At 33.3% G+C, this 26,942-nt stretch overlaps 3 protein-coding genes and 1 long non-coding RNA gene across 4 annotated transcripts; 2 read left to right on the plus strand and 2 right to left on the minus strand.

Annotated features, from left to right (window-relative positions):
- Positions 1 to 11,562: 11,562 nt before the first annotated feature.
- On the minus strand, positions 11,563 to 12,464 carry LOC145141229 (uncharacterized). The gene is made up of 3 exons (XR_013722528.1): positions 12,332 to 12,464; positions 12,196 to 12,256; positions 11,563 to 12,017 (listed from the first exon to the last, which is right to left on the minus strand). It is a non-coding gene; the product is annotated as an uncharacterized LOC145141229 (long non-coding RNA).
- A 2,916-nt stretch (positions 12,465 to 15,380) lies between these two features.
- On the minus strand, positions 15,381 to 20,924 carry ACBP4 (acyl-CoA binding protein 4). The gene is made up of 17 exons (XM_079071395.1): positions 20,562 to 20,924; positions 19,790 to 19,860; positions 19,544 to 19,607; positions 19,374 to 19,445; positions 19,049 to 19,243; positions 18,783 to 18,956; positions 18,627 to 18,696; positions 18,450 to 18,511; positions 17,990 to 18,129; positions 17,739 to 17,865; positions 17,518 to 17,632; positions 17,318 to 17,406; positions 16,619 to 16,702; positions 16,335 to 16,529; positions 16,102 to 16,257; positions 15,966 to 16,025; positions 15,381 to 15,885 (listed from the first exon to the last, which is right to left on the minus strand). Exons 1-17 carry the CDS (start codon positions 20,721 to 20,723, stop codon positions 15,694 to 15,696), a joined length of 2,028 nt encoding a protein of 675 aa, XP_078927521.1. The 5' UTR covers positions 20,724 to 20,924; the 3' UTR covers positions 15,381 to 15,693.
- Positions 20,925 to 22,088: 1,164 nt separating this feature from the next.
- LOC145140374 (uncharacterized) lies at positions 22,089 to 23,050 on the plus strand. The gene is made up of 2 exons (XM_079073885.1): positions 22,089 to 22,394; positions 22,484 to 23,050. The coding sequence occupies exons 1-2, from the start codon at positions 22,089 to 22,091 to the stop codon at positions 23,048 to 23,050; spliced, it is 873 nt and encodes a 290-aa protein (XP_078930011.1).
- Positions 23,051 to 23,336: 286 nt separating this feature from the next.
- Positions 23,337 to 24,456, plus strand: LOC145140375 (uncharacterized). The gene is made up of 2 exons (XM_079073886.1): positions 23,337 to 23,856; positions 24,011 to 24,456. The coding sequence occupies exons 1-2, from the start codon at positions 23,337 to 23,339 to the stop codon at positions 24,454 to 24,456; spliced, it is 966 nt and encodes a 321-aa protein (XP_078930012.1).
- The last annotated feature ends 2,486 nt before the right edge of the window (positions 24,457 to 26,942 follow it).

Genomic DNA, 26,942 nt, shown 5'->3' on the forward strand with positions numbered 1-26,942 from the left:
GTGTTTCAGGTACTTTTCAGGATCGCGGGAAGGCGCCAGCTTGATTGTACACACCAGTTAGAGATCATGATTTTGAGAATTCTGGGATTTTACCAAACATTGTTGACTTGTGTTTTGACAACTTATATATTTTGTGATTCTTGAGAAATGTGATTTTAAAAAATAAAAATTTTATTTGAAAATTTACAGTGTTACATATCTACATGAAGCTACTAACTAAAATAATTAACTAAAAAATTAATCTTCTAACAAACTTTATGAAGTCAGGTAATAAGCATGTGCTAAATCTAACAGATGTACTTTACATTTTTTTTTAATCATATGGCCTTCACCATGATTGAACATCTAGAAAATACCCAAACACTAGTTAATAGTTTTTTATCTACAAACACAAGGTGGAAGTAAGATTTACCTATAGTCATACACATCTTTTTGCTTTCCATCCTCTCTAATATCATCATAAAATCCTGATTGGTTAACCTAAATGTGATTTGGATAAAATAGAGGGACTATTTTGTAATTTACTCATAGTATATGTGCTAATAAGAAAAATGTAAAAAGTACAATATTATTATTTGGATGGATTTTTAAAGTATAATGTTTAAATTAGAAAAGAATCGAAACTACAATGCTCTGATAGAAAACTTTGAAAGCATGATGATATAATCCATAAATAACAAAGGATGTTATTATTTCTTCTACCCTTTTCCATTTCATACAAAATCAATATTCATTCAACTAAAAAAATATGATTATTACATATTAATATCAATAATACTAATAATAGTATGAAAAATGGTAATTTGAAATGACTTATCAGAGCTAAAACCAAGTTAAAATTTTATTAGTGTTTCTCTTAGGTAATACTCTCATACATGGTCAAGTTGATTACTGCAAGCATTACAATGAACAGTAAGAAATGCACCGCATTTATTTACAAGAGATGGGATATAAACCTAATACCACCTAATGTTTTTTTGTTGTTGGGGAACCTATCTACCACCCCCCCCCCCATTATGACCTCTTTACATATGCCCTTGCATAGAGGATGCTTCTTGGAAACATTAAAACTAGTTCGAAAAGTTTATGAGGATATCTGGAAAGTTACATTAGAAAATTATCCGGGGAATAATCAATTAGTCATATCAAAGACTCAAAAAGATATAACTTATTGTTTTTTACAAGAAGTACTCAAATAATATTTAAAGAAATTGGTGATGATGTATTTTCATTATTAATTGATGAGTCTAGTGATGTATTAAAGATATAAAAATGGCCATGGTTTTGTGCTATGTTGATAGGCTTGACCTTATTAAAGAGATATTTGTAGGTGTTGTTCACGTGATCCTTAAAATCTCTTAAATCTTCCATAGACTCTTTATTTGCTCAACATGGATTAAGTATGAAACAATTAAGAGGACATGTTATGATGGAGCACTTAAAATGTGTGGTGATTTTAATGGTTTGAAAGCCTTAATTTGGAAAGACAATATTTCGGCTTTTTAGGTACATGATTTTGCTCACCAACTTCACTTAGTGGTTATGGTCGTTGAAAGAGACAACACTAATGTTGGAAATTTCTTCGACACGCTTTCCCTTGTTATGAATGTGGTTTGTGCTTCTTGCCAATGAAAATATATGATCCGTGAAGGTTATCAAAAAGAGTGCAAGAAACAATTGTTAACAATGGGTTTGAAATCAAGATTGGGTTAAACCAAGAGCTTTCATTAATACGATTTGGATATACAAGATACGGTTCTCATTATAAAACTATGTCAAGTTTGGTTTCTTTATTCTCGAAGGCTCTTAAAGCGATTGGATATGTTGAAAAGCATGGTAAAAATGGATTTAGCCGAAGTCAAGCACATGGTACTGCTTTGTATTTCGAAACATTTATTTTTGTGTTTTATTTGCATTTGATGTTGTGCATCTTAGATCTTACAAATATGTTCTCTCAATCTCTTCAAAAAAAAAGATCAAAACATAGTTGAAGTCATTTCATTGGTGGAGATAACAAAGAAAAAATTGAATTTTTTTTAGAGATGGGTTTGAAGATCTTTTAGAGGAAGTATATGTTTTTTGTGAAAAGTATGAAATTGAAAAAGTTAGACATGTCAAGAAATTATACAAGGAACCAAAGACAAAATGCTTATACCAACAATAAACATCATTATAAAGTTGATATCTTTACCATGGTTCTTGATATGTAACTTCAAGAGTTTCGTGACCATTTTAGCAAGATAAGCACCAAGATGCTTACATATACGGCAGCTTTGAGCCCTTGTTACTCATTTTCTCAATTTAACGCATCAAAGTTACTAAAACTGCTTATGTTCTATCCAAATGATTTTAAAGAGGTGGAAAGGGGGAATCTTGCACAACAACCTGATTAATATTATGATGTTGTGAAAGAAGATGACCAGTTTTCTAATTTTCTAATTTAAATGGAATCGCTGACCTTTCAAGGGTCATGGTGGAAAAAAGAAAACACATCTCTTATTACCTGTTGTATCGACGGTGGAGAGATATTTCCGGCTATAAAGCTTGTCAACTTGGACTTAAGAAACCAGATCGATGATGATTTTATTAATGCTTCTTTGATTTTGTGTCATCGAAAAAGAAAATTTAACAAAGGTAACAAATGAAGTTGAAATAATCGTTTCCAAGATTTTACAGCTCGTAGAGGAAAATTATAATATGCATTTAAACACTTTTTTGTAATGAATATTTGTTACTGGTATCTAAAATTGTTTTGAACTAACTTGTTTTTTTTTATTTATTTTGTGCCCCCATTATATTCAAACTCTATTGGTTGTTTTCAGTTCTGAACAACTATGAGTGAGCAACATATTCGTTGGAACCAAAATGGAACCAAATATATAATTTAGTTCAAGTTATCGATTCCTCTATATCCATCAATTTGGTTCTCAATTTTTCAGTTCCGATTCGATTTAATCCTGTTCTGGAACCGATCTCACCCATAGATGTGTTATAAAACTATATATATATATATATATATATATATATATATATATATATATATATATATATATATATATATATATATATGTGTGTGTGTGTGTGTGTGTGTGTGTGTGTCTGTAAATATATATATATATATGTTGTAAATAATTGGTGGTGTTGTAAATAATTGGTGGATGACATAATAATTGGTGCATGGTAAATTTGTCAACATTTCTAACTAGTTACAATTATATGTTAGTAAAATTTGTAGTATAAATACCCCTCCATTGTAAAGAATGAAACACACCAAAAGTTATAAGAGATATAACTTTCATATTCTCTCTAAATATTCTTTCTTCTCAATTAAAGTTCTTATCAAAGTTTACTAGTTTGGTTTGATTTATAGTTACATTAGTTACGCTTAATTCATAACACGTTATCAGCACGAAAGCTCTAATCAAGGTTATAAACAAGTAGAAAATCACATCTATCTTAATCAAGGTATGTATTACTTATTAAAAACACTATTAATTATAAAAACTTCAATCATATTAAAATAATAATAATACTAATGAATTAATGAAACTTATACATTATGGACATTATGGACTACTAACAATTTTTATTTCTTATACTAACATTTCTTTATGTATTCTAATTTTTATACTAACATTTACATTATGCAACTAATTTTTATTTATGCAAACTAACATTTACATTATGCAACTAACTTTTATTTATGCATACTAACATTTATATTATGCTACTAACTTTTATTTGTGCATACTAACATTTAAATTATATTTATTTATACATGTCAATGTTTATTTATATTTTAGATACTCTTAATAATTTTATTTAAACATTTACTAATATTTATTTATGTTTCTAATTAGTAAAGTTATGTATTAGTTATAAGTCTTATTATATGATTTATAAAATACATATACATATATACACAACGGGAATATATATGCAACGGTTATAAACAGCAAAAACAACGGCTATATTTTTTTACCATAAATAAACATCTTTACCCTGCTTATTTTACCCACAACAAATATTTCTCTCTTCTATCAAATAAATCAATTTCAAGAAATCAAGCTTCAAGATGATTCATCCTTTTGTGATAATCATGACTATAATAGTCATGTTACTTTTCATCCCAATCCTTAACATCGAAGATAATATGGAATTTCATCTACTTTTAGGCTTGTATGCAATGTTAGCTTTACCGCTTCTTTTTTGTGTAATATTTATTGAAATAAATGGATTTTAATTTTAATTTTAATTTTTATTTTGTTTAAAATTTATAGTTACATTATGTCCAACATTGCAAAGCTCGAGTTTGCAGCACTTGAAGTTAGTGGGAAAAACTATGTGCCATGGATGATAGATGTAAAAATGCATCTTGAATCCATGGGTATCTCAAATACTATATATGAATTTAATAATTGCTTGGCACAAGACAAAGCAAAAGCACAAGTTTTCCTTCGTAAGCATATTGATGAAATGTTGAGATTTGAATATCTTGATGTTACTGATCCAAGTATTCTCTGGAATCTTTTGAAAGAAAGATTTGATCATCAAAATGAAGTTATACTTCCAAATGCTAGAGATGAATGGAGAACACTAAGGTTTCAAGACTTCAAGAAAGTAAATGAATACAACTCAGCTTTGTTCAGAATATGTTCACAACTCAAGTATTGTGGACAAGAGGTTACTGATGAAGATATGTTGGAGAAAACTTACTCAACATTTCATGCAACAAACATTACTTTGATGCAACAATATCGGATGCAAAAGTTCACAAGATATTCTGGACTGAATGCATGTCTGCTCGTTGCAGAGCAAAACAATGAACTCTTAATGAAAAACCATGAATCTCGTCCAACGGGATCAGTAGCACTTCCTGAAGAAAATGCTACAAATATTGATGGTCATCGAAACAATACACGTGGACGAGGGCGAGGTCGTGATCGAGGACGAGGTCGTGGCTATTTTAATCGAAACCAAAGCCATAATCAGAACCATAATTCTGGTCGTGGACAAGGTAATAATCGTGGTTGAGGCCAGAAAAGAAATAATTACCAATATTCACAAAGAAACAATGTCCACACACAAGATAAGGCCAAAGTGGCAAGGCATGACACTGGGACATCACAAAAATCTGATGGTTCATGTTATAGATGTGGTAGCACAGGCCATTGGTCAAGGACCTGTCGCACACCTGCACATCTTTGTCAACTTTATCAGGAGTCCATTAAAGGAAAAGGAAAAGAAGCAAACCTCATTGATAATGTTGAATTCACTCCGCTAAATGTTGCTGATTTCTGCAATGACATGGAAGACATAAACTAAAAAAAATCTATTATTGTTCTAGTAAAACTGTTTTTCCTTCGTTTGTTTTTCATGTAATGTCTTTCCTACAATAAATGAACTTTCTTTTTAGTAATAATTATGATTATGTTTATTCACTTATTATTCCTTTTATATGTGAAGTTTAATATGAGTCCAACTGGAGCACAACACCAAGAAAAGATTGAAGATCTTTGTATAGCAGATAGTAGTAGTACACATACTATTCTGAAATCAAAGAAATATTTTTCAGAATTAGTACCAACAAAAACAGTCATACATACAATATCAGGTCCTGCAGACTTGATAGAGGGAACCGGGAAAGCCCATTTTATATTACCAAATGGTACAAGCTTTTGTATAGAAAATGCCTTATTTTCTCCAAAGTCTAATAGAAAATTATTAAGTTTCAATGACATATATTTCAAAGGTTATGACAAAAAAACTGTGACCATTGAAAATAAGAAATATATGTATATTATAGACAAAAACCATGTGCTTGAAAAACTACCAACACTTGATTCTGGTCTGCATTATACATATATACATATGATTGAATCAAATATGGTAGTAGAAGGAAAACATTGTGATCCTGGGACATTCAGTTTATGGCATGATAGGTTGGGCCACCCAGGATTAACAATGATACGAAGGATAATTGAGAATACACATGGGCATCCATTGAAGGACCAAAAGTTCCCTCAATCCAATAGCATAAAACCATGTACATCGTGTTCCCTTGGAAAGTTAATTATAAAACACTCTCCAATGAAAGTTGAAAGGGAGTCACCTAGATTTCTAGAAAGAATTCAAGGTGATATATGTGGACCGATTCACCCACCATCTGGACCATTTAGATACTTTATGGTCTTAATAGATGCATCCAGCAAATGGTCTCATGTTTGCCTATTATCAACTCGTAATATGGCATTTGCAAAGTTTCTTGCCCAAATTATTAAATTAAGGGCACATTTCCCTGATTATACTATCAAAAGAGTGAGACTTGATAATGCTGGTGAATTTACTTCACAAGCATTTAATGACTATTGTATGTCTGTAGGAATTGTTGTTGAGCATCCAGTTGCTCATGTACACACACAAAATGGTTTAGTTGAATCACTGATTAAACGTCTCCAGCTAATAGCTAGACCATTGATAATGAGGACCAAACTTCATGTTTCTGTTTGGGGCCATGCAATCTTACATGCTGGATCATTGATACGCATGAGAACAAGTTCATATCATGTATATTCTCCACTATAACTTGCTTTCGGTCAAGAACCAAATATATCCCATTTGAGAATTTTTGGGTGTGCAGTATATGTCCCTATTGCACCACCTCAACGGACAAAAATGGGTCCTCAAAGAAGGTTGGGAATATATGTTGGTTATGAGTCAGTCTCTATTATAAGATATCTTGAACCATTAACAGGTGATGTTTTCACAGCACGCCTAGTAGATTGTCAATTTGATGAGGCAAATTTCCCATCATTAGGTGGAGAAAAGAAGATTCTGGAAAAGGATGTGTCATGCCATGAGCCTACTTTATCATATCTTGACCCTCGCACAAAGCAATGTGACATAGAAGTTCAAAAGATAATGCATTTCCAAGAAATGGCAAATCAATTACCTGATGCATTTACTGACACAAAAAGGGTGACAAAATCATATATACCAGCTGTCAATGTTCCAGCTCGAATTGACATTCCACATGGACAATCTGATGATAAAGTCACTCAAGAGTCTAAAACACGCCTGAAGCGTGGGAGGCCATTTGGTTCTAAGGATAAGAACCCACGAAAAAGAAGAGGAGCAGAAAATGCACTAGATCACGAGGAAAGTGTTCCTAGAGAAACACATATTATTCAAATTCCCCCAGGAAAGGAGGATGATGCACTAAATTATGGTCAGACAAATAGAATATGTGACCAAAATGAAACTGACAATATAGGTGCAATATTTTCTTATTCAGTTGCATGTGATATTATGAATGATGATCCCGAACCACAATCTGTCATTGAATGTCAAAGAAGAAATGATTGGGCTAAATGGAAGGAAGCTATGCAAGTTGAATTAAATTCTCTTAACAAGAGAAATATTTTTGGGAACATTATCCTCACACCTGAAGTTGTGAAACCATTAGGATATAGATGGATCTTCGTACGAAAAAGAAATGAGAAAGACGAAATTGTAAGATACAAGGCCAGGCTTGTTGCTCAAGGTTTCTCTCAAAGACCTGGAATTGATTATGAAGAAACTTATTCACCGGTAATGGATGCAACCACTTTCAGATATTTAATCAGCTTGGCAGTATCTAAAAATTTAGAGATGCGTCTTATGGATGTTGTTACAGCTTACTTGTATGGGTCACTTGATAGTGATATCTATATGAAAATCCCTGAAGGATTTTAAATGCCTGAAGCGTTAAGTGCAAAACCCAAAGAAATGTATTCTATAAAATTACAAAGATCTTTGTATGGGTTAAAGCAATCTGGGCGCATGTGGTACAATCGTTTAAGCGATTATTTGACAAGTAAAGGTTATAAAAATAACACTATTTGTCCATGTGTATTTATTAAGAAAACAACATCTGGGTATGTGATCATAGCAGTCTATGTTGATGATCTAAACATCATTGGAACGAATAAAGAAATCCTTGAGGTGATTGAACTTTTAAAGAAAGAGTTTGAAATGAAAGATCTTGGAAAAACCAAATATTGTCTTGGTTTACAGATTGAGCATATGCCTAACGGAATACTCGTACATCAATCAAATTACACAGAAAGAGTCTTGAGACGTTTCAATATGGACAATGCTAATCCTTTAAGCACTCCAATGGTTGTTAGATCATTAAATATTGACAAGGATCCATTTCGTCCATGCAAAGAAAATGAAGAAGTCCTTGGTTCAGAAGTACCATATCTAAATGCAATTGGAGCTCTTATGTATCTTACCAATTGTACTAGACCTGACATTTCTTTCGCTGTAAACTTGCTAGCAAGATTTAGTTCAGCCCCAACAAAAAGACATTGGAATGGAATCAAACATATTTTTCGATACCTTCGAGGAACTAGTGATTTAGGGTTATTTTACCCTAACAATTCAAAACAAGGCTTGATTCGTTATGCAGATGCAGGTTATTTGTCTGATCCTCATAAAGCTAGATCTCAAACTGGATATGTATTCATGAATGGAGGTATTGCAATTTCCTGGCGTTCTCAAAAGCAAACACTTGTTGCCACATCCTCAAATCATGTTGAAGTAATTGCACTAAATGAAGCTAGTAGAGAATGTACATGGTTAAGATCGATGACACAACTAGTTTTAACTTCATGTGGACTTGAAAAGGATATATGTCCAACTTTAATTTATGAAGATAACTCAGCATGTGTCACTCAAATGAAAGAGGGATATATCAAGAGCGACAGAACAAAACATATACCTCCAAAGTTTTTTGAGTACACTCAAGAGCTTATAAAGAACCATCAAGTTGAAATCAAATATGTTCAATCCAGTAACAATGCAGCAGACCTTTTTACGAAGGCACTTCCTACTGCAATCTTCAGGAAACATGTCCATGGCATCGGAATGCGACATGTGCATAGAATATAATGTGACGGATGTCTAAATAAAGGGGAGTCAACTTTACACTGCACTCTTTTTCCCTTCGCTAAAGTTTTTTTTCCCACTGGGTTTTCTTTAGCAAGGTTTTTAATGAGGCAGTACGTCAAAGTTGAATGATAAAGTGATGTCATCCAAGGGGGAGTGTTGTAAATAATTGGTGGTGTTGTAAATAATTGGTGGATAACATAATAATTGGTGCATGGTAAATTTGTCAACATTTCTAACTAGTTACAGTTATATGTTAGTAAAATTTGTAGTATAAATACCCCTCCATTGTAAAGAATGAAACACACCAAAAGTTATAAGAGATATAGCTTTCATATTCTCTCTAAATATTCTTTCTTCTCAATTAAAGTTCTTATCAAAGTTTACTAGTTTGGTTTGATTTATAGTTACATTAATGACGCTTAATTCATAACAATATATATATATATATATATATATATATATATATATATATATATATATATATATATATAAATGCACACACATAGACCTTAGGAACAGTATAGTTCCTTCACTTCAGACTTTTTCCGCACTTTATGAGCTTTTGTCAATTTTTGTCCCTTATTACTTACTTTTTAATTTTAACCCTCTGCTATGTTTAAAAAAAATTGTGTTGGAATGAGCCTTGAATTTGTAGTTGCACACGTGTTGCCTCCTTCTAATTTCCACCGGCTTAGGTTTACGTGGTGTTGTACTCATTTAACCACCGATTCCTTAACCCTCTCTCTCTCACCCTAAATCCGAAGACCTTTCGCTAATATCCAACACTGACCTCTGCCATCTTCTCTTTTTTATGATTTATGACATCTACCTACTAATACAATATTGTTTTATCGTTTTTTTCTGTTAAAGGATGATCGATCCTCAAAGTTAGAAATCTATCCAATTTTGCAAAAAACATTGATATTATCTTAGATTGAAAAGGTAATGTTTGAAGTTAAAGTTCATAATCTTGAAATGTTTTTGAGATTTTCGGGTGTATTTAGAAAGAATATTGAGGAAACCTGAGATAGATTCACTTCCAAAAAATCTAGAAAGAAACCACTTTTTATGGTAATCATGTAAAATCAAGGCACTACAATGATGCACCTTAGATCGGTATATTTGAGATTCACGGTTTTAATTCTAAATCTCAAATTGATTAGCTCTTTGTTATTTAAATGCCCCCGAGATGAAGTTTCTTTTTTATTTGCAGGTCGAGAATGTTTTTCAGTAATTTAGGAATGAAGAACTTTCTCTATATTTAAGTTGAGAATGTGTATGCATGTTGTTCATTCATATGTCGATCTTCTTTTTAAATCTCCATTTCTACCTTGAAATGTTATTTGATGGTTGTTGCTATGTTTTCTACCTTCCTTTATTTGTAGTCATATTTACTTTATACTTTCTTTAATTTTCATGCGCTTACTAAAGCCATGTGTCATAAAATTGAGAGCCTGACCACTTTGTAGATCTTTGTGCATCAGGTAAATATCATGCAAATTGGTTTCAGTAATTTTTTAAAGTGATTGGAGATTCACGTCTTTCATGGCAGTTAATGTTCTATGTGACAGTAAATGTTATGTCGTCAATAATGCATGTATTATTGAAACTGATATGTGATTGTACGTAAAGTAATTATTATTGGCATCATGATGTCAATACACAAATATACACAATGTACTTCAGTTTTTACTGCTATAGCAGTGTACTTTCAAGTTAATTGTCAATAATATCAATGTATTGTTACATTGTCATTTATCCTGATCAATCCAAACCCGCACCAACGGCGTGTCGGGTCTTCTTTTAGTTTAAATCTTAATACGGAATGAAATTTTCATGACATTATTTTGTTCCCTTTTTCCGAATACTTTTTTTCCGAATATTTTATCAAGAGAATTATTTTATTTTTTTTATAACTTTAATTTTTATAATATTAAATAAAAAAATCCAAATATGGTACTATAAGCATTTATTTTTGTCTATATTACAATATAAATATCTTATAATGTGATAATCTTTTTAAATTGTTGGAATTTGAAAAATATAATTTTTAATAAATAATTAAAATCAGTTACGAGGTTGATTAATTCTTTTGTTGTCATGTTAAACGGGGTTGAAAGGCCTTGCTCTAGCATAACCCATAACAATTCTTAGGAGGGTGGTAAAGACTAGATCCATGAACGGAAGAACATTGAGGGTAAACAAAATTGAACACCAAATGAATATTCTGATTCATTGGGGAGGTATTTGTATCATAAAATATTTTGCAAGGAAGGTAAACATCAGACGATCATAATACGGTCGAGAAAGGGATAGTTATTTGCAACTTTTTTTCGTCATCCAAATATTAGATTATGGAGCATTGTGGCTTTGTATCCTATATGCACTGTTTTTGCCTTCAAAAGGTTTGTTTGTTAGAAGCACAAAATGGAAATCTGATTTTTCCATTTCTTATAATATGAGTTTTTTTTTTTTTTTTTTTTTAAATTGAGTTTTGGTTGAAAATGAAATTTTGTAACGAATCTAAAGTTTACCAAAATGTAGGTCAAGAATTCTATGCACAAACCAAGAAATGTAATAGTAATAAAAGGCATTTTCAATATAAAGCACAACATTGGTGCAATCGAATGAATGATAATCCAAAATTACAAAACATAGGGCAAAAATTCTAAGCACAAACCAGCAATAGTAATACTAACCGAAAGGGCAAGAGACTTGCAAAATCAAGATTTATAGTAACCAAATTTACCAAAAGACTAACATATTATCAAGATTTATTTATTCTGAGAGTTCTTCCCACCTAGCTAGTTAGACATAATACCTGCCATCGTCCAAAGAGTTGATGATGGACTTGAGCCACCCAAAAAAACCAAAGATATCTCGCACAAGCTTGAAGAACACTGGTGTGGACAGTTCCAGAGACAAGAAGATGAGTACCACAAGAACACCTAGCACCTTAAACAGTCCGAAAGTGGTCATACCAGCTGCTGCTGGCATGGTTACGAACTTCTACACAGCTGAAAAAAGCAGAGCCCAGGTCTCGTGAAGATACATCTTAAAGAGACGCATCCTTTCCTCGAAATCTGCAATTCAAACCATTATTAACTCTCAAAATGAAACTTAAATCCATACCAAAACCCTAATCGCTATTCCTAATTCCCTTATTCTCTATCGTTTACGATCAACAGTGTTTACCGTATCAAATTTTACAGTCCGAGGATCACGAGAATTTTACATTAAGTAGTTTTTTAGAAGATATACCTGTCTCCTCCGCCTCGATTACAGTCGCAACATCATCATTTCCAATCCTTACCATCGATTTCTGCAACAATAACCTAATTAGAACGTCTGACTGAAATTGAGCATACATACTAGAAATCTCGATTTATCAAAATACCAGGTGCACAGAAATCGATAATCCAAAGCTTTTACTTAAATCATTAGTTATACCAATGATATAACAACGAAGAATTATCTCTCTACTCGTTTTCCCGCTTTATCAGAGATTGACGACGTAGAGAGTATTAGATATTCAAAACAATCAGAGCTGCGTAAAGCATTAAACCACTTTGCAGAAATCGGGATTAATCGACGATTAATCATGGATTAATAGTTTGGCATTCTCCAACCGTTAAGGATTAGGGCATTAATCGGTTTTGACGGGATTAATCGGTCAACAAAAGTCAAAAAGTCGGAAAAAAGTCAAAAATAAGGTCAAAAAATGTCAAAAAAAAAAATTTAATTTTAAAAAAATTAAATATATTACTGAAAATAAAAATAATAATAATCAAAGGGTTAATAATTGTAATATCAGCGAAGTATATTATATACAATACGGAAGGAGTGTTTCACCAAAAGTCGATGCAGCTTAGTGGTAAGGCGCATGGGTTTGGTTGGGGAGTTCCCGTGTTCGATTCCCTTGGCGTTTGTTCTTCTGAATTGGTCTCTTTTTAAATTAGAGAAGGTGCTGTCAGCGCCTAATCATCGCCATGTCTTCTAAAAGAGCCCAACAATGCTTATGTGGCGGGACACCTCTTTAGGAGGTAACCGGGTAACCTAAAAGGGTGATAATGTAAATTTTTACATAAACTTCACGCTTTAATGAAAACCTAAAAGTCATCAAAGGGTAAAACCAAACATTTCTTAAAAACTCAAGGACTTTTATGTCATTAGCCCTTTATTTTACTCCAAAATTTACAAAATTTCAAATATTATACCAAAATGTTCATATTTTCGTATTTCCAAATTTTCAAATTACAATTTTTCTTATTTTCTAATTTTGAAGTACTTGTTTTTCTTAAGATATATATTAATATTTAATTAATTTTAATAGTTTATTAATAATCTATGGTCCCCGATTAATCCCCGCCAAGATCGATTAATCCCTTAACACCAGTCGACCGTCGAGCTACCATCGAGCGATTTTTACAACATTGCTAATCATCAAACACAACTGAAACAGACGAATCGAGAGAGCTAACAGCAATTATCTAAACCACAAACGGAAATCTCGCCTTATTTTAAATCATTACCTAATTCGACATAATATGCATTACCTAATTCAAAATAATTTGCAATAGATAAGTCAAACGCATAGTTTTTGAAGTTTGAGAAACTTGATTTGATAGGTGTTGGTTGAGACCAGAGTAACAAACACTTTAAATCAAATCATTCTAAGGATTTGAATTCTAACCTTTCCACATTCCATCAAAGTTTTAAAAGGAAGGAACCATTAACTAATATTCAATAGAGGGGCATTATTGTCATTTCCTGCTTATTTGCTTTCCCAGGTATTAGCAGAACTTTTTCCAAACTGAAACACAAAAAATAGAGTGAATGCTTACCTCCTCTATTCATAAAATAAGCAGCAATGAAAGTAGAAGGTAAAATTGAAGCAGATATCGAAGAAGCACGACACAGGAAAAAAAACTCAACTCCATATGAGCACAAAACCCCTGCCACCGCCTCCTTTGCGACCCATTCTGAAAGGAAGAAAGAATCAAAGTCTATTATGGCGCAAAAGCAATCGTGCAACGGAGGAGTTAAACCAGAGAATGAAAAATAAAAAAAACGGATATACAAATATCATGTGTAAAGGCACCCAACAGTCACCCAAATCGATTCACTTTGAAATCCCAGATGAAATACGCCTCTAAAATGCAAACATAATAAAAACGTAAACCCAGTTGTCCAAATTCAATGTAATAACCGAAAAACAGAATCCGATATCATAACAATCTTAAAATTCCTGAGAATCGACTTACCATAGCTCAATTTGATGTGTGTGTGTCTTTTTTTTTCTGAAATTCGAACTACAATCGATCTCAATCGAACCTCCACTGTAGAAATTGAGAAGTTTGTCAGTCCATGTATATGTTTGGAACTAAAATCCATCAACCTCTTGATCTATTACCTGAATAGAACACACGATGACCGGCGATGGCTAGGAAGACGGTGATTCAGATCTCGTGTGCTTCTTTCCCATCGGACTGTCGGCACTGTTTCACACTGAACCATAGTCGAATAGAAAAACCCTCCGTCTCGATCTATTCCCTCTGTGTAGGGTGGAAACCTAAGCAGACAAACCTAAAAAACAAAAAACAAAGGCCGCAGAAGAGAAGAACAGATAATCGCAACAAAGGGACGAACCGATTTTTTTTCTTCAATGAAAGTGAGAACGACAAACGGATTTTTCTTCAATGAAAGCGAGAATCACAAAGGGAAATTAGAAGAGAACGTCTAGAAAATGTTTAAGCCGGTGGAAAAGATAAAGCTTACCCAATTTTGAAGGCGGTGTGAATAAAAAAATATAAGCTTTTAAAACACAAAGCGTATGTGGTGAAAGTAGGAAAGGAAGGAAAAAAAGGGGCACAAATGAGAAATGCAAAAGTTTCCTGTTCACCACCATTTTAGCAATTAATAGTATATATAATTCATAAACAAGCCACCACCTAAAAGTTAATTTTTAAACTCTGTCAAACAATGTCTAAACACATTAATACTTAGGCAAGCCATGTCGTAAAGGTTGGTTAGAAAACCATATTATAAGAACTAACCACATGTGAATGGCCTACATTCATACCTAAACATAATGTTCATGTCTATGTTTGTTCCGATATAAACAAGAAAATGACTCATATTCATCGACAAACATAAGTTATAAGTTATTTTCAAATGGTTGTGTGACTAAGCCATATAATTTATATGCCTTTGATCTATATCTCATGTGATGCATAAGGTATAGAACCATTAGCGAGGTGCAAATACAAACTCTTTTTGCAAAGAGATCTACAAAATAAATTTAAAAAATTTGGAAAAAAAAATAATATAAAACTACATCATTACTACCGTCTTTGCTGATATGCACCCAAAAAAAAAAAACTGCACAACTCATCAAATGACAAATGATAACATAATACAAATTGAATACATCAAAAGAAAAAAAAAATCCAAAAATCCATCTTCTCTCATAAATAAGTGCATTCAAACCATGTACAACAATAACGACACATAACCATGTCATCATCATTAGTCTAATACGAGAAACAAACAAAGCCTTCAACTTCCAAAATCCCAAACAAAAAAAGAAAAATGAACAAATTGAAGCAGCATTTATCTATATGGCAAACTCCAAATTCTAAATACCTTATGCCGAATCAAAATAAAAAAGGAAACAAGATTATATATATTAAAAAAAAAAAAAGGATGATGAATTTCAAAGGGATTTAGAACATAATAAAATCAGAGTATGTATCTAAATTATGAACCGTTATTTGGTTTTTGGGCAGGTAGGGGCGGCTGCCCGGCTAGCCAACCCCATACTCCACCTGAGCTCTGTTTTTGTTTCGCATAAGCTTCCTCTGAAGCTGCCTTTTGTCTTTGAAGGATTTCAAGTTCTTTCTGTAATGTGTCCATTGTTTGTAGCTTTTGTCTCAACTCAGCAACATCCACCTGTTTATTTTTCATCATTTCATAATTAAAAAACACTCAAATAAATAAGAAATAGCTTCTTATTTCTTGCATTCAGTTACCTCTAGTTTAAAACATCTTGACTGTTCTGCAGCAAGTTGACCACGTACAGACTGAAGTTCCTGTAAATAATTCACAAATGAAGTTGGATTTTTATTGTCAAATGTCAATAATAAAAGTTAAGTTTTTTTTTTTTACCTTGTATAATTCTGTGTTCTTGGATTCAGCTTCTATGAGTTCTTGTTTAAGTTCAAGTGATTGTGATTTTTCCTTATTAAGTTGCAATTCTAGTTCTTCCTTTTCTGTCTTAAGCCTAGATATGAAACCTTCACTCACTTCCTCAACTTCATTTGTCTGCAACAATTAATTGTATTTGTAAACTGTAACAAACATATTTATTTACAACAACTAATAATAATTAATATTGTTACCTGTGGTTCATTATGATTATTATTATTATCCATACTGATTTCCCTAATTTTTCCATCTTGACCACCTTCAAACTCTAACTCAACATCTCTAGTGCCATTTGTTGCATTTTGTACACCAGAACCACTATCAAGGGCAGGTGTTGCTGACATAGTTGCTTGCAAAGTTGATTTGTGACTTGGTTTCAGTAAGTTCACCTAATTAATATTAATAATAATAAACATCAGAAAACAGGAATTTTGATTTATGAGCATTATATGAAGTTTCACTTCACTTCACTTCCTACCTCATTGTTGTATCGCCCATTGTATCCTCCAAAAGAAACTAAAACATCTTCACCATTGTATGAGCTCAACACCAAACTCAACCCCTACACATATCATATTGACACTTGGCATCATTTCATTTCTCAATGCCTTCTTTATTTCATAGCATAACACAAAACAGGCTATACTGTGTTTGACATGCACTGGACTGGGATTGAGACCGAGACCGAAGTCAATGAGACAAAAAAAAAAATTGCAATCTCTTGTCCCACTCAAAAAGGTGGGACATGAACTCACTCTCAATCTCTTGTATGTGCAAAAAGACATAAATGCCCTCCTCATCCTCATCGTGGAAACTAGCCCTAGAAAGCTTATCCAGTATTGTCCAATCGAGTCCTATGTAAGAAACGCAGCCGAAGCTGCGTTTCTTACATGGGATGGGACTAGACTACACAGGCTTTCTAGGGCTATTTTCTATAATGAGGATGAGAAGGGCATTTATGTCTTTTTGCACATACAAGAGATTGAGAGTGAATCCATGTCCCACCTTTTTGAGTGGGACAAGAAATTGCAATTTTTTTTTGTCTCGGTCTCAATCCCAGTCTGGTGCATGTCAAACGCAGTACAGCCTGTTCTGTTCTGTCATATCCTATCTTGAACCAAAGAAAATCATAAAATTAATATTTCTTGCAAAAATAATAATAATAATAATAAAATACCTCACTGGCAAGAGGAACACGTCCTTCAGCAGTTGTTACAACCGACCAAGACAAAGTAGACATGTTAAGGACAACGGTTTCCGAAACTCCTACAAAATATAGCAATAATTTAATTACATCACCCAAAGAAAAAGAAAAAGAGAAAAGAAATTCATGTTTTTAAATGTTTAATTCTGAAATACATTATAATTTATGCATACCACTCTTGTTATCACCACCACCCACAATGAACCAACTCTCGCCAACTGTGACGCCAGCATGGCCAGCTCGTGGACTTGGTATCTCTCCTTGTTGACTTGGCCTTGACCATTCCATCTATAAAAAAAAATCCATAATATAATTAATTTTAACAAAAGGATATTATTAAAACATCATATATGATTTACGTTATGTTATGTTATGTTATGTTATGTTATCTCACAGTTTTTAAATCAAGAACATGAAGATCATTGAAACATGTTGCATGAGTTCCACCACCAAATATTAGAAGATATCTCTCTGCATGCACAGCTGCAGCATGATCAGACCTTGGAGAAGGTGACACACCTCTGCAATAAATACCAATCTACTTTCATTTATTTGTGTTTTATAAGTTTTTATAATATCTTTATAATAAGAAGAAATGAAAGTATGATGCTATAATAAAAAAGTAGGCCATTTTTGTTAACTTACATTGTGTCAATTTCATCCCAGGTCATGGTTTCTAAGTCTAGAATGTGAAGGTCATTCAAGAGAGTTCTGTTTGCATCTTGTCCACCAAAAATGACTAAAGTACCCCCCACAACTGTAACTGATTGACCTCCACGTGAAACCTGCAATAGTAACACAAAAAAAGAAATACGTTTAAAAATGATTGAATTTTGTTGTTTGATTTCTTGCATAAATTTGCCGAATTTGTTGAGAAGGGTAAAATGGTCATTTTACTTTCATTCGGTCCAAAAAAGAAACAAAATTTGTTCATATAAAACTTACTCCAAACAGACATCATTTATGCAATGCATAAACAAAGTTGCATATTCGGAGTAATAATATTTTACTTTTCATGTGTATAATTTTTATAGTTTTGGAATATTGTTTGATGCTAATGTCTAATGGAAATAAAAACTAATGGAAAAAGATTGAGAACACATACAGGAGGTTTTCCATAGGTCTTCATAGTTGACCAAGTATTCGTTTGCAGATCAAATGCCTTCACTGTTTCAATAAAATTAAAAAGATATAACTATACATATAAGAACAAATAGCTATATATTGCAATTAAGTTATGTTTGATAGTAAAAATTCAAACAAGGATCAAATTCAAACAAACCATTAACAACTTCAGAAGGATCCTTTGAATGTCCTGCAATTGATATAAGCTTATTCCCTTCCCAAGGTATCTACAAAATCAAAAATGAAAATTATTTATAAATTCATAAAATCATTGTTCGATAATTTTTTATAAAAAAAAGATCTTGATACTGACCAAAGAATGCCCTGCACAAGGAGTTACTATGACTGGAGCCTCGGAATTTGGTTTGACTTCAACCTTTGACCATGTCCAATTTCGTAAATTAAGTGTTTGAAGATCATTTAGGTAACGCCCATTATGGTTTCCACCAAATACATACATTTTATCATCAATAACAGCTGCTGCATGCTGTCAATTTCAGAAGTTGAGAAAAAAGGTAAAATAAAAGAAAAAGAATGTTGTAATATGAATAAATGGAAGTAGGATGCTATAACAAATACCTCATATCTGGGCTTTGGGCGGGTCCCAGATACAGTAGGGGCAACCCATTGATCATAAACACTAACAGATCCAAATCCTTCCACCATTATATCTTTATCATGAGTTTCTACAGAGTTCCCATTTTCAGTAGGAATGCTTTTTGTTTCAGGTAAACTAATTTCATTCTTGATGGATAAATCTGCCTTTGGATCATGCTACATCACAAAAGGACACTAGATAAGTTAAAATGTTATTAATTTGTTCATTATAGCATATCCTATTTATTTACAAAAGGATTGTTGTTATAAGTTATACTAGAAATAGCAAAAGGTTTTGTAGACTCACATTCATCTCTACATCTATAACAGGCTCTGAGATATAGTTTGCTGCCCTTGAATACCATCCTGGATCTTCTTCCTACTCAAAAGATAAACATAAAACAAAAGTAATCAAGATTCTAGAGGATATATAATTATATATATTCCAGTTTAAGATATATATCATGTAAAATATACCTCCAATATTTTCACAAAGAGGCGCATAGCTTCAATGGAAGCCATGTTTCCAAGACCATTCCAACTGCAAAAGAAATAAGAAATAAAATTGGGTATGAAGAATGTAATCTTGAAATAGAAATGAAATTGGGTATGAAGAACGAGTGTTGAAATGAAGAGTGGCAAAAGGCTTGATTCATATTAGGGTTTAGACTTAAGTAAATGAGATTGCTTATGGATTTTGTAGCTTGAATGATATAAACAAACCTTGTCCATTTGCTTTGTTCCACAGGACTCCAACCTCTTGGTTTTGGTAAGGTACAAGGTCCAACAGTTGCCTGATTTGAAACAAAATTTAGATCCATTAATTTAACTGAGATGATAAATCAGTAAAGCATGAAAACAATGTGATCAATTGCAAAATTATCATTAGCTTTCATAAAACATATTTGAATTTAGAATCAAGCTAAGAGTATGCAAGTTCAATTATCATCAGGTTCCACAAGATTCTCAATCCAAAATTCCTAAAGTTAACATTCTGCACTGTGTTGCAGCCATTCACTCCATTTGAAAATGAATAATTGACACCAAAGCTTTGATTTTAAAGTACTAGGTTTGAGGTCAAAATCAGGTTCTAACTCTTTCTCTTGAAAGAGGGGTTTATCACATACAGATATTCAATATAAATTACATTGGAGGTTGTAGCTAATGCAAGCACAATTGTAGTATTACGATGGATCTATCATTTCACATCAATAGCAAAAGAAACAAAAAAATCACAAAGCACACTTAAATTTTCGTTTTTGCGATCCGAAACAATAAAATTCCCAATTGTATAAAACACATAGCAAATTAGCAACCTTATCTAATACCTTTCCTAGTAATAACAATAAACCCAGAGCTAATGAAGTTCAAAGCAAGTAATTTAATAATAGAAGACAAATATTGTTAGATCAATTGAAATGATTTCGGGAAAATTGAGCAATTTAGAATTATGGAGAAAGATGCTCATAAACGAAACCGAATGCAAAATAAAAACCTGTTGATACAAGGCGTAAAGCAAAAGAGCGACGTCGTTAGAGAATTTGGAGGTGACCCCTTTGGAAGATGAATTGGGGGAGCCACCGAAGCCGGCGTAAGTAGCGGCGGCGAAGAAACGATCTGGGTATGCGAGGCCAGAGCTTGCCCTCGCCATCGCCATTTTTCTTGATCTTAATCGATCAGATCAGATCAGATCGGATCGATATCGATGAGGAAGATGATACCCAGAAGACGTTAGGTGTGATTTAAGCAGTAATTTAAGAATGAAGTGAGATTTGAATTGAAATTGGGGCGAAGATGGTAAGTGCGGAGGAGTGCTGTGCCTAGCTGAGAAAAATATTGTCGTTATTCCATTCAATTCTAGAATAAAAAATGGCTGTCTCTTAGGTTGTGTTTGTTTTTTTAAAAATCATCTTCTAACCTTTTAGTGCTGCGCGGCGCAGCACACGCGCAACACTTTTAAGTTCGCAGCAGTTTGATTTTTAGAAGGCTTCGGGCTCAAAAACCTCTTCCCGTCCTCTTCCCCACGCAGCATTGGACTTGCCTCTTCTCACCACTTCTAAACCTAATAACAAAAAAAAAAGACACGGACAAAAGCATAGCCGCAACGTCCTCCTTCGTTCTCCCTTCGTTCTCTCTTGGCGTCGACGTTGTTGAAGACCGAAAGAAATCCCAGCGCCGCTCACCGCTGCCGGTCGCCGCTCGCTGCTGCTGCTGCTGGTCGCCGATTTCGCTGCCCCATCCTCCATCTGCCATCGTCTTCAACATCACATCAACAGGTTAGTTTTTTTTTTTCCTGATTTCTTAATTGAGTACCTAAATATGAAGAAGCTGTGAAATAAGCTTTGAAACTGTGAAATAAAATTGAAGCTGTGAAATAAGATTGAAGAGAGAAGCTGTGAAATAAGCTTTGAAACTGTGAAATAACTTTGAAACTTTGAATTATTCATTTTTCTGAAACTTTGAAACTGTGAAATAAGATTGAAGAAAAAGATGATAATCTCATGATTTTAATGGTTTCATAAAGACATAATTGGCTGTTTTTCAACAGATCCACCATGATCTATAAGAGAGAAGTTTGTGTTTTGTTATAATTCTAGCAGTTAGAGATATTAGAGCCATAAATTGAGTTAAAATTCAGCTTTAGTGCTTTGTTATAATTCTAGGAGTTTGTGTTTTGTTCTTTAATTAGAGCCATGATTTATGTTTAGGTTCATGAATTTTTGTGTTGAATTGTTATGAATGTTGGGTAAAATCATAATCCTTGCTGAAATCATATACTTATATGCTGAAATCATAAACTCATACGCTAGTTTATATGCAGAAATCATTAGCTCAAATGGTTTTTTTAAACTTATTTGTTGAATTGTTATCACTTGTATTTCTTGAATGGAGATCAAGTTTATGCTTATTTACAAGTTTGTGCTTAAATTGTTGAATATGCTAAACGTATTTGTTGATTATGTTGAAATATGATTAATCTTTGTTGCTAAAGTATGTATTCTATATTTTTTTGTTATTAGCAATGGGAGATAAACATACATGGACCAATGAGCAAACAAAATGCTTATTGCTCACTTGTATTGAAGAAGTACAAACCGTGGGTAGAAAAGGTTTGAGTCTGCACAAACAATCATGGCACAAGTTAGGAACAACCATTAAGGAAAAGTATGGCGTGGATTTGAATCAACGACAATTAAAAAACGCTTATGATAACCTTAAAGCCAAATACACAGGATGGTTATACTTAAAAAACAAAACTGGAAACATTTACAGTCCACAAACAAATACTTTTAACTTAACAAATGAGGAGTGGGAGGACTTTAAAAAGGTATATATACACACACATATTTATATGTATTTTGTTTATATAGTTGCCATTTATTATTATATTACTTTTCTTACATTGATTACGTTTAGGGACATCCGAAAGCCGCTTCTTTGAAAACCGTCCCATTATTGTTTCCAGAGCTTTGTGCAGAACTCTTTGATGGAAACAGTGCATCTGGTAATCTCAGCTATGCCACATCCCAAACACCATCGGGACATGGATCATCTTCTTTCCATGTCGCACCACTACATCTTATGGACGCCCCTTCCATTAACATAGATGAGGATGATTTCTTTTCCAATCATACTAGTGAGCATTTTACTCAGCCTCCACCTTCTACTGCTTCACCTTCTGTTGATTCACCTTCTGCTGCTTCACCTTCTGGTAACCCCAACAAAAGGGCTAAACCCTCAACTCCTAGACCTCGAGCTCCTAGTGCCTCACCTGATCCACCTTCTTCTGCCTCGCCTAAAGCTTCTATTACTGCTGATGATTTAGCACTGGAGATGCAAAAAGCTCTACGCCATTTGACTCAAGGGCCAACAATTCCCCAATGTTTAGAGAAGCTTGAGTTGCTTGAGTTAGACCCAATAGACCCTCTACGATTTGTTGCGTATCACATTTTTGGAGGGACCATGAATATGAGAGAGATGTGAGTAAATTTGCCTAATGATCCACGAATATTAAGAGGATGAATGTTATTTTTAGTTATTGGAACTATATGGTTATGTTTTTTGGTTATTTGCTACTTGAAATTTATTTTATGTTTTTTCGTACTTGAGATTTATGTTATGTTTTTATCTTATGTTATGTTATTTTTTGTTGATTAGTAGGTTTGTAATGGATCACGACAAAAAGATACTACTCATAATTCTTATGTACTTGTACGTCCACTACTTTTGGAAGAGGGGTGTCAAACGAGTGCGGGACAATGATTCGGAAATGACGGGACATGAATTTACGTTAGAGTTACTTCACCGTAATCCTCTACAATGTCTTGAAGTGCTACGCATGTCCCGTGAATCATTTGTTCGGCTATGTGCTCATTTTAGAGTAAACTACGCGTTAAAGGATAGCAAACATGTGTCGGTTGAGGAGAAGATGGCTATGTTTTTTATGATGATCGGTCATAACCAACGTTATGTGATTATCAAGCGGAGATTTCAACACTCAAAGCAAACAATTCATAAGTTTTTTCATGAAGTGTTGGACAAAATGTTGCTTTTCGCACATGACATTATAGTGTCAACTTCTTTTAATCCGAATCCAAACATTTCGGGACATAATAGGAGGCTACGGCGGGTGTTCAAGGGAGCAGTTGGTTCACTTGATGGCACTTTGATACATGTTGTTGTCCCTGCAAACAAATGGGATTTATATAGAAGTAGGGGAAAAGGCGATTGTTACCAAAACGTATTGGCAATATGTGACTTCAACATGATGTTTACGTTTGTTGTGGCCGGTTGGGAAGGGATAGCACACGATTCTAGATTTTATCAAAAGCATTAGCAAATCCACATGCACCATTCCTGCTTCCACCACCAGGTAAATTTATGGTTATTTAAATAGTTTTATCTTAGCTTGAAAAATAAATGACTTTTTTTTGTTTTTTACAGATAAATATTATCTTTGTGATGCCGCCTATGCAAACATTCGAGGTTTTATGGCACCGTACCGTAATGTGAGGTATTGGCTTGGAGATTTCCGTCGAAGACGTGCATTAACGAATAAAGAAAAATTTAACCATGCACACGCAAAACTTCGGAATGTCATTGAGTGGGCTTTTGGTGTCTTGAAAGCACGATTCCCTATATTGAAGAGGATGGCACCATTCTCGTTGGTTACACAACGAAACATTACCCTAGCATGTTTTGCGCTTCATAATTTTATAAGAAGAGAGGGACTACGTGATGAGTTTTTTGCACGATATGATGAACCAAATGTCTCGGTTCGGAATAACAATGCAGTCGTTGATAATGATGAAGATGAGATTCCAACACATGGTACTGCAGCGGACCGTGAATATATGACCCAGTTACGGGATGAATTGCCGAACAATTGATGCAAAATATGGAATGAAAATTATTAAAGTTTGGTTCTATGAATTTTATTTAAAAATGTTATTATAAGACTAATTTGGTTGTCTGAATTTTATTTCAATGTTTTAAGACTACTATTATTAAATTTTTGGTATTAAAAAACTATCTTCAGTTTATTAAATTACTTTATTTTAAATTTTTTTAATATCTGCAGATGTTAAAAAAACAAACATGCTTCTCATTACAGTCTGCAGCACTTTGGTCCACCTCTTCTGCTGAAGAGGGCTGCAGAGGTGGTCCGCAGACTTCAGACAGTTTCACTTCGGAAAAACAAACAGCACCTTACACGAAAGCCATTAATTCCAAATATTTGGATTGCTTAAATACATTTTTTTCATTAGTTATTGTCGACATAAAGAATGTTATTATTTTATTAAAAGGCCAGAGAAATAATGTTGAATTTACTTAGCTCCACTTTAGCCAAACAACCCTCCACCTCTAGGGATTAGGTATTGACGAGTTGGGAAATAAAAAGAAAGAGAAGAGATGGGTGAATGGGGAGAAGACAAGAGGAAGAATAGAGGCTCTATTTCCTCTCCGACATGTTACCGGGTTAGCTCGTCAAACTCAACCTGCCAAACTCAAGGGCCGATGTTTGCCTAGGTGGGTATCATCGAGTAGGTGCTCAAGCTACTCCCTCTAACCTAAATTAACAAACAAAGTAGTAAGTAGTTTTATAGTATTTGATCAATTTTAATTTTAACTTTTAATTTAACTATGTTATTTTAAATTAGCATCTGGCAACCTCTTCCTAGCAACCTCCTCTCACAGTTGTGACAACTAACAAGTGTTACAGAATTCGTCATTGAGATCATTTCATGATCGTAAGATCCTACCAAAAGCATCTTGAAACATGAAAAATATGTTTACATCCATCAATTAACCATTCAGTTAACAATAAATAGTTTAAAACATGAAAAATACATCTTCAATGCATCGTTTAACGATAATCGATTCAAAAGGGGTTTTCTAAGGTTCATATGTGATCTACTTAGTTAGCCCAAGATAAAATATTATAACTTTTAAAAAAATAGTATTGATCTTACGATCTAACCTCTATCTTACCTAAAAACAATCCAAGTATGATCAATATCGATTTATCTAGATGGGATCATAGGATCGTACAATCTTACAATCATAATAATGATTTTAACAACCTTAATTGCAGTTACACTTCAATATTATTAGGGCATACACATGGTGCTTGATGATATGATTGTTAAAATATAACACTTGAAAAAAAAGTCCTTACAATGCTGGTTCAAGAATAAGAGATGAGAAAAGGGTCTGAACTAATTGTCGGGTTTTCTATGCATCTATACACGAAATTTATGCAACGGAAGCAATTAAAATAACCCTAAGTGTACATGCACCTTAAGATCTACGTTTTACTATTATAGCAACCTACTTTCAAAACTATGAATTTAAACTACCAAGAGGGATAAGATTACTAACCTTTGAAGTAAAATTATATTTAATTTTGATTCACTTGAAGATCTTGAAGTCTTGGTTGCTTCTGGAAGGATCTAGCACCCAAAATAAGAATGAATCTAAAGGCTCACACCTAAAAGTCTAGACACTAGAATACAAGGAGAGGAGAGAGCACTTGAGAAAATCAAATTCTCTGGCTGCAAGGAAGAGAAAGAAAGAAATTTATGAAGACTCAAACGGTCTATTTATAGTTGAACAAACGTGCAGAGAAAGCATATTTGAATTAATTAAATAATCAGATTTAATATATATTTACATCATTTCCATATATCAGTTAAGGAAGAAATTTCCTAACACCCCGTTCCCGAGTTCAATTTAAGGAGAGAAAAGAAAGGAAATAGGTGGAAGTGAGAGGAAAGTAAAAGAAATTGTTGTTCCCGAGTTTCATTAAAGGAAGGAAGTGGAAGGAAATTGAGGGATCACTTACCATCCTAAATTTACTTCCGATTTGGAAGGATTTGAAGAGAAAGAACACAATGTTTAACTTTCCTTCCACTTCTCTCCAACTCGGGAACACAAAAGACAAATTTCTTTTCCTTTCTCTTCTCTTCTCTTCTTTTCTCTCCTACTTTCTTTTCTCTTCTCTTCTTTTCTTTGCTACAACTCGGGAACGAGGTGTAATGGATTTATCCCTTCAAAACCATCCACCCCTTCAATAGATTCCAGAATGTTCTTCTTGATCAACTATTGAACAGTTAACATCCAGTCCCTACACCTTTAATCAATTCCAAATTAATTCAAATTAATTCTAAATTAATTTTAACAAGTTTCTAGTTAGTTTATCAAGCTATGATAAATTAATAAATTATTTATCTTACAATCTTAAATCATTTTCTAGCTATTTTAGCTCTTGAAGGAAACCCTAAAAGGTCTTTGTTATTATTCCCAAAGTTATACCAATTAGTTATGACATTGGACACCCATTTCCAATAGTATCCCACTTAGACAAGTTATAACT

This window comes from Lactuca virosa, chromosome 9 (assembly GCF_052849685.1).
Source record: "Lactuca virosa cultivar CGN04683 chromosome 9, Lactuca_virosa_CGN04683_v6, whole genome shotgun sequence".
Classification (NCBI taxonomy): Eukaryota; Viridiplantae; Streptophyta; class Magnoliopsida; order Asterales; family Asteraceae; genus Lactuca; species Lactuca virosa.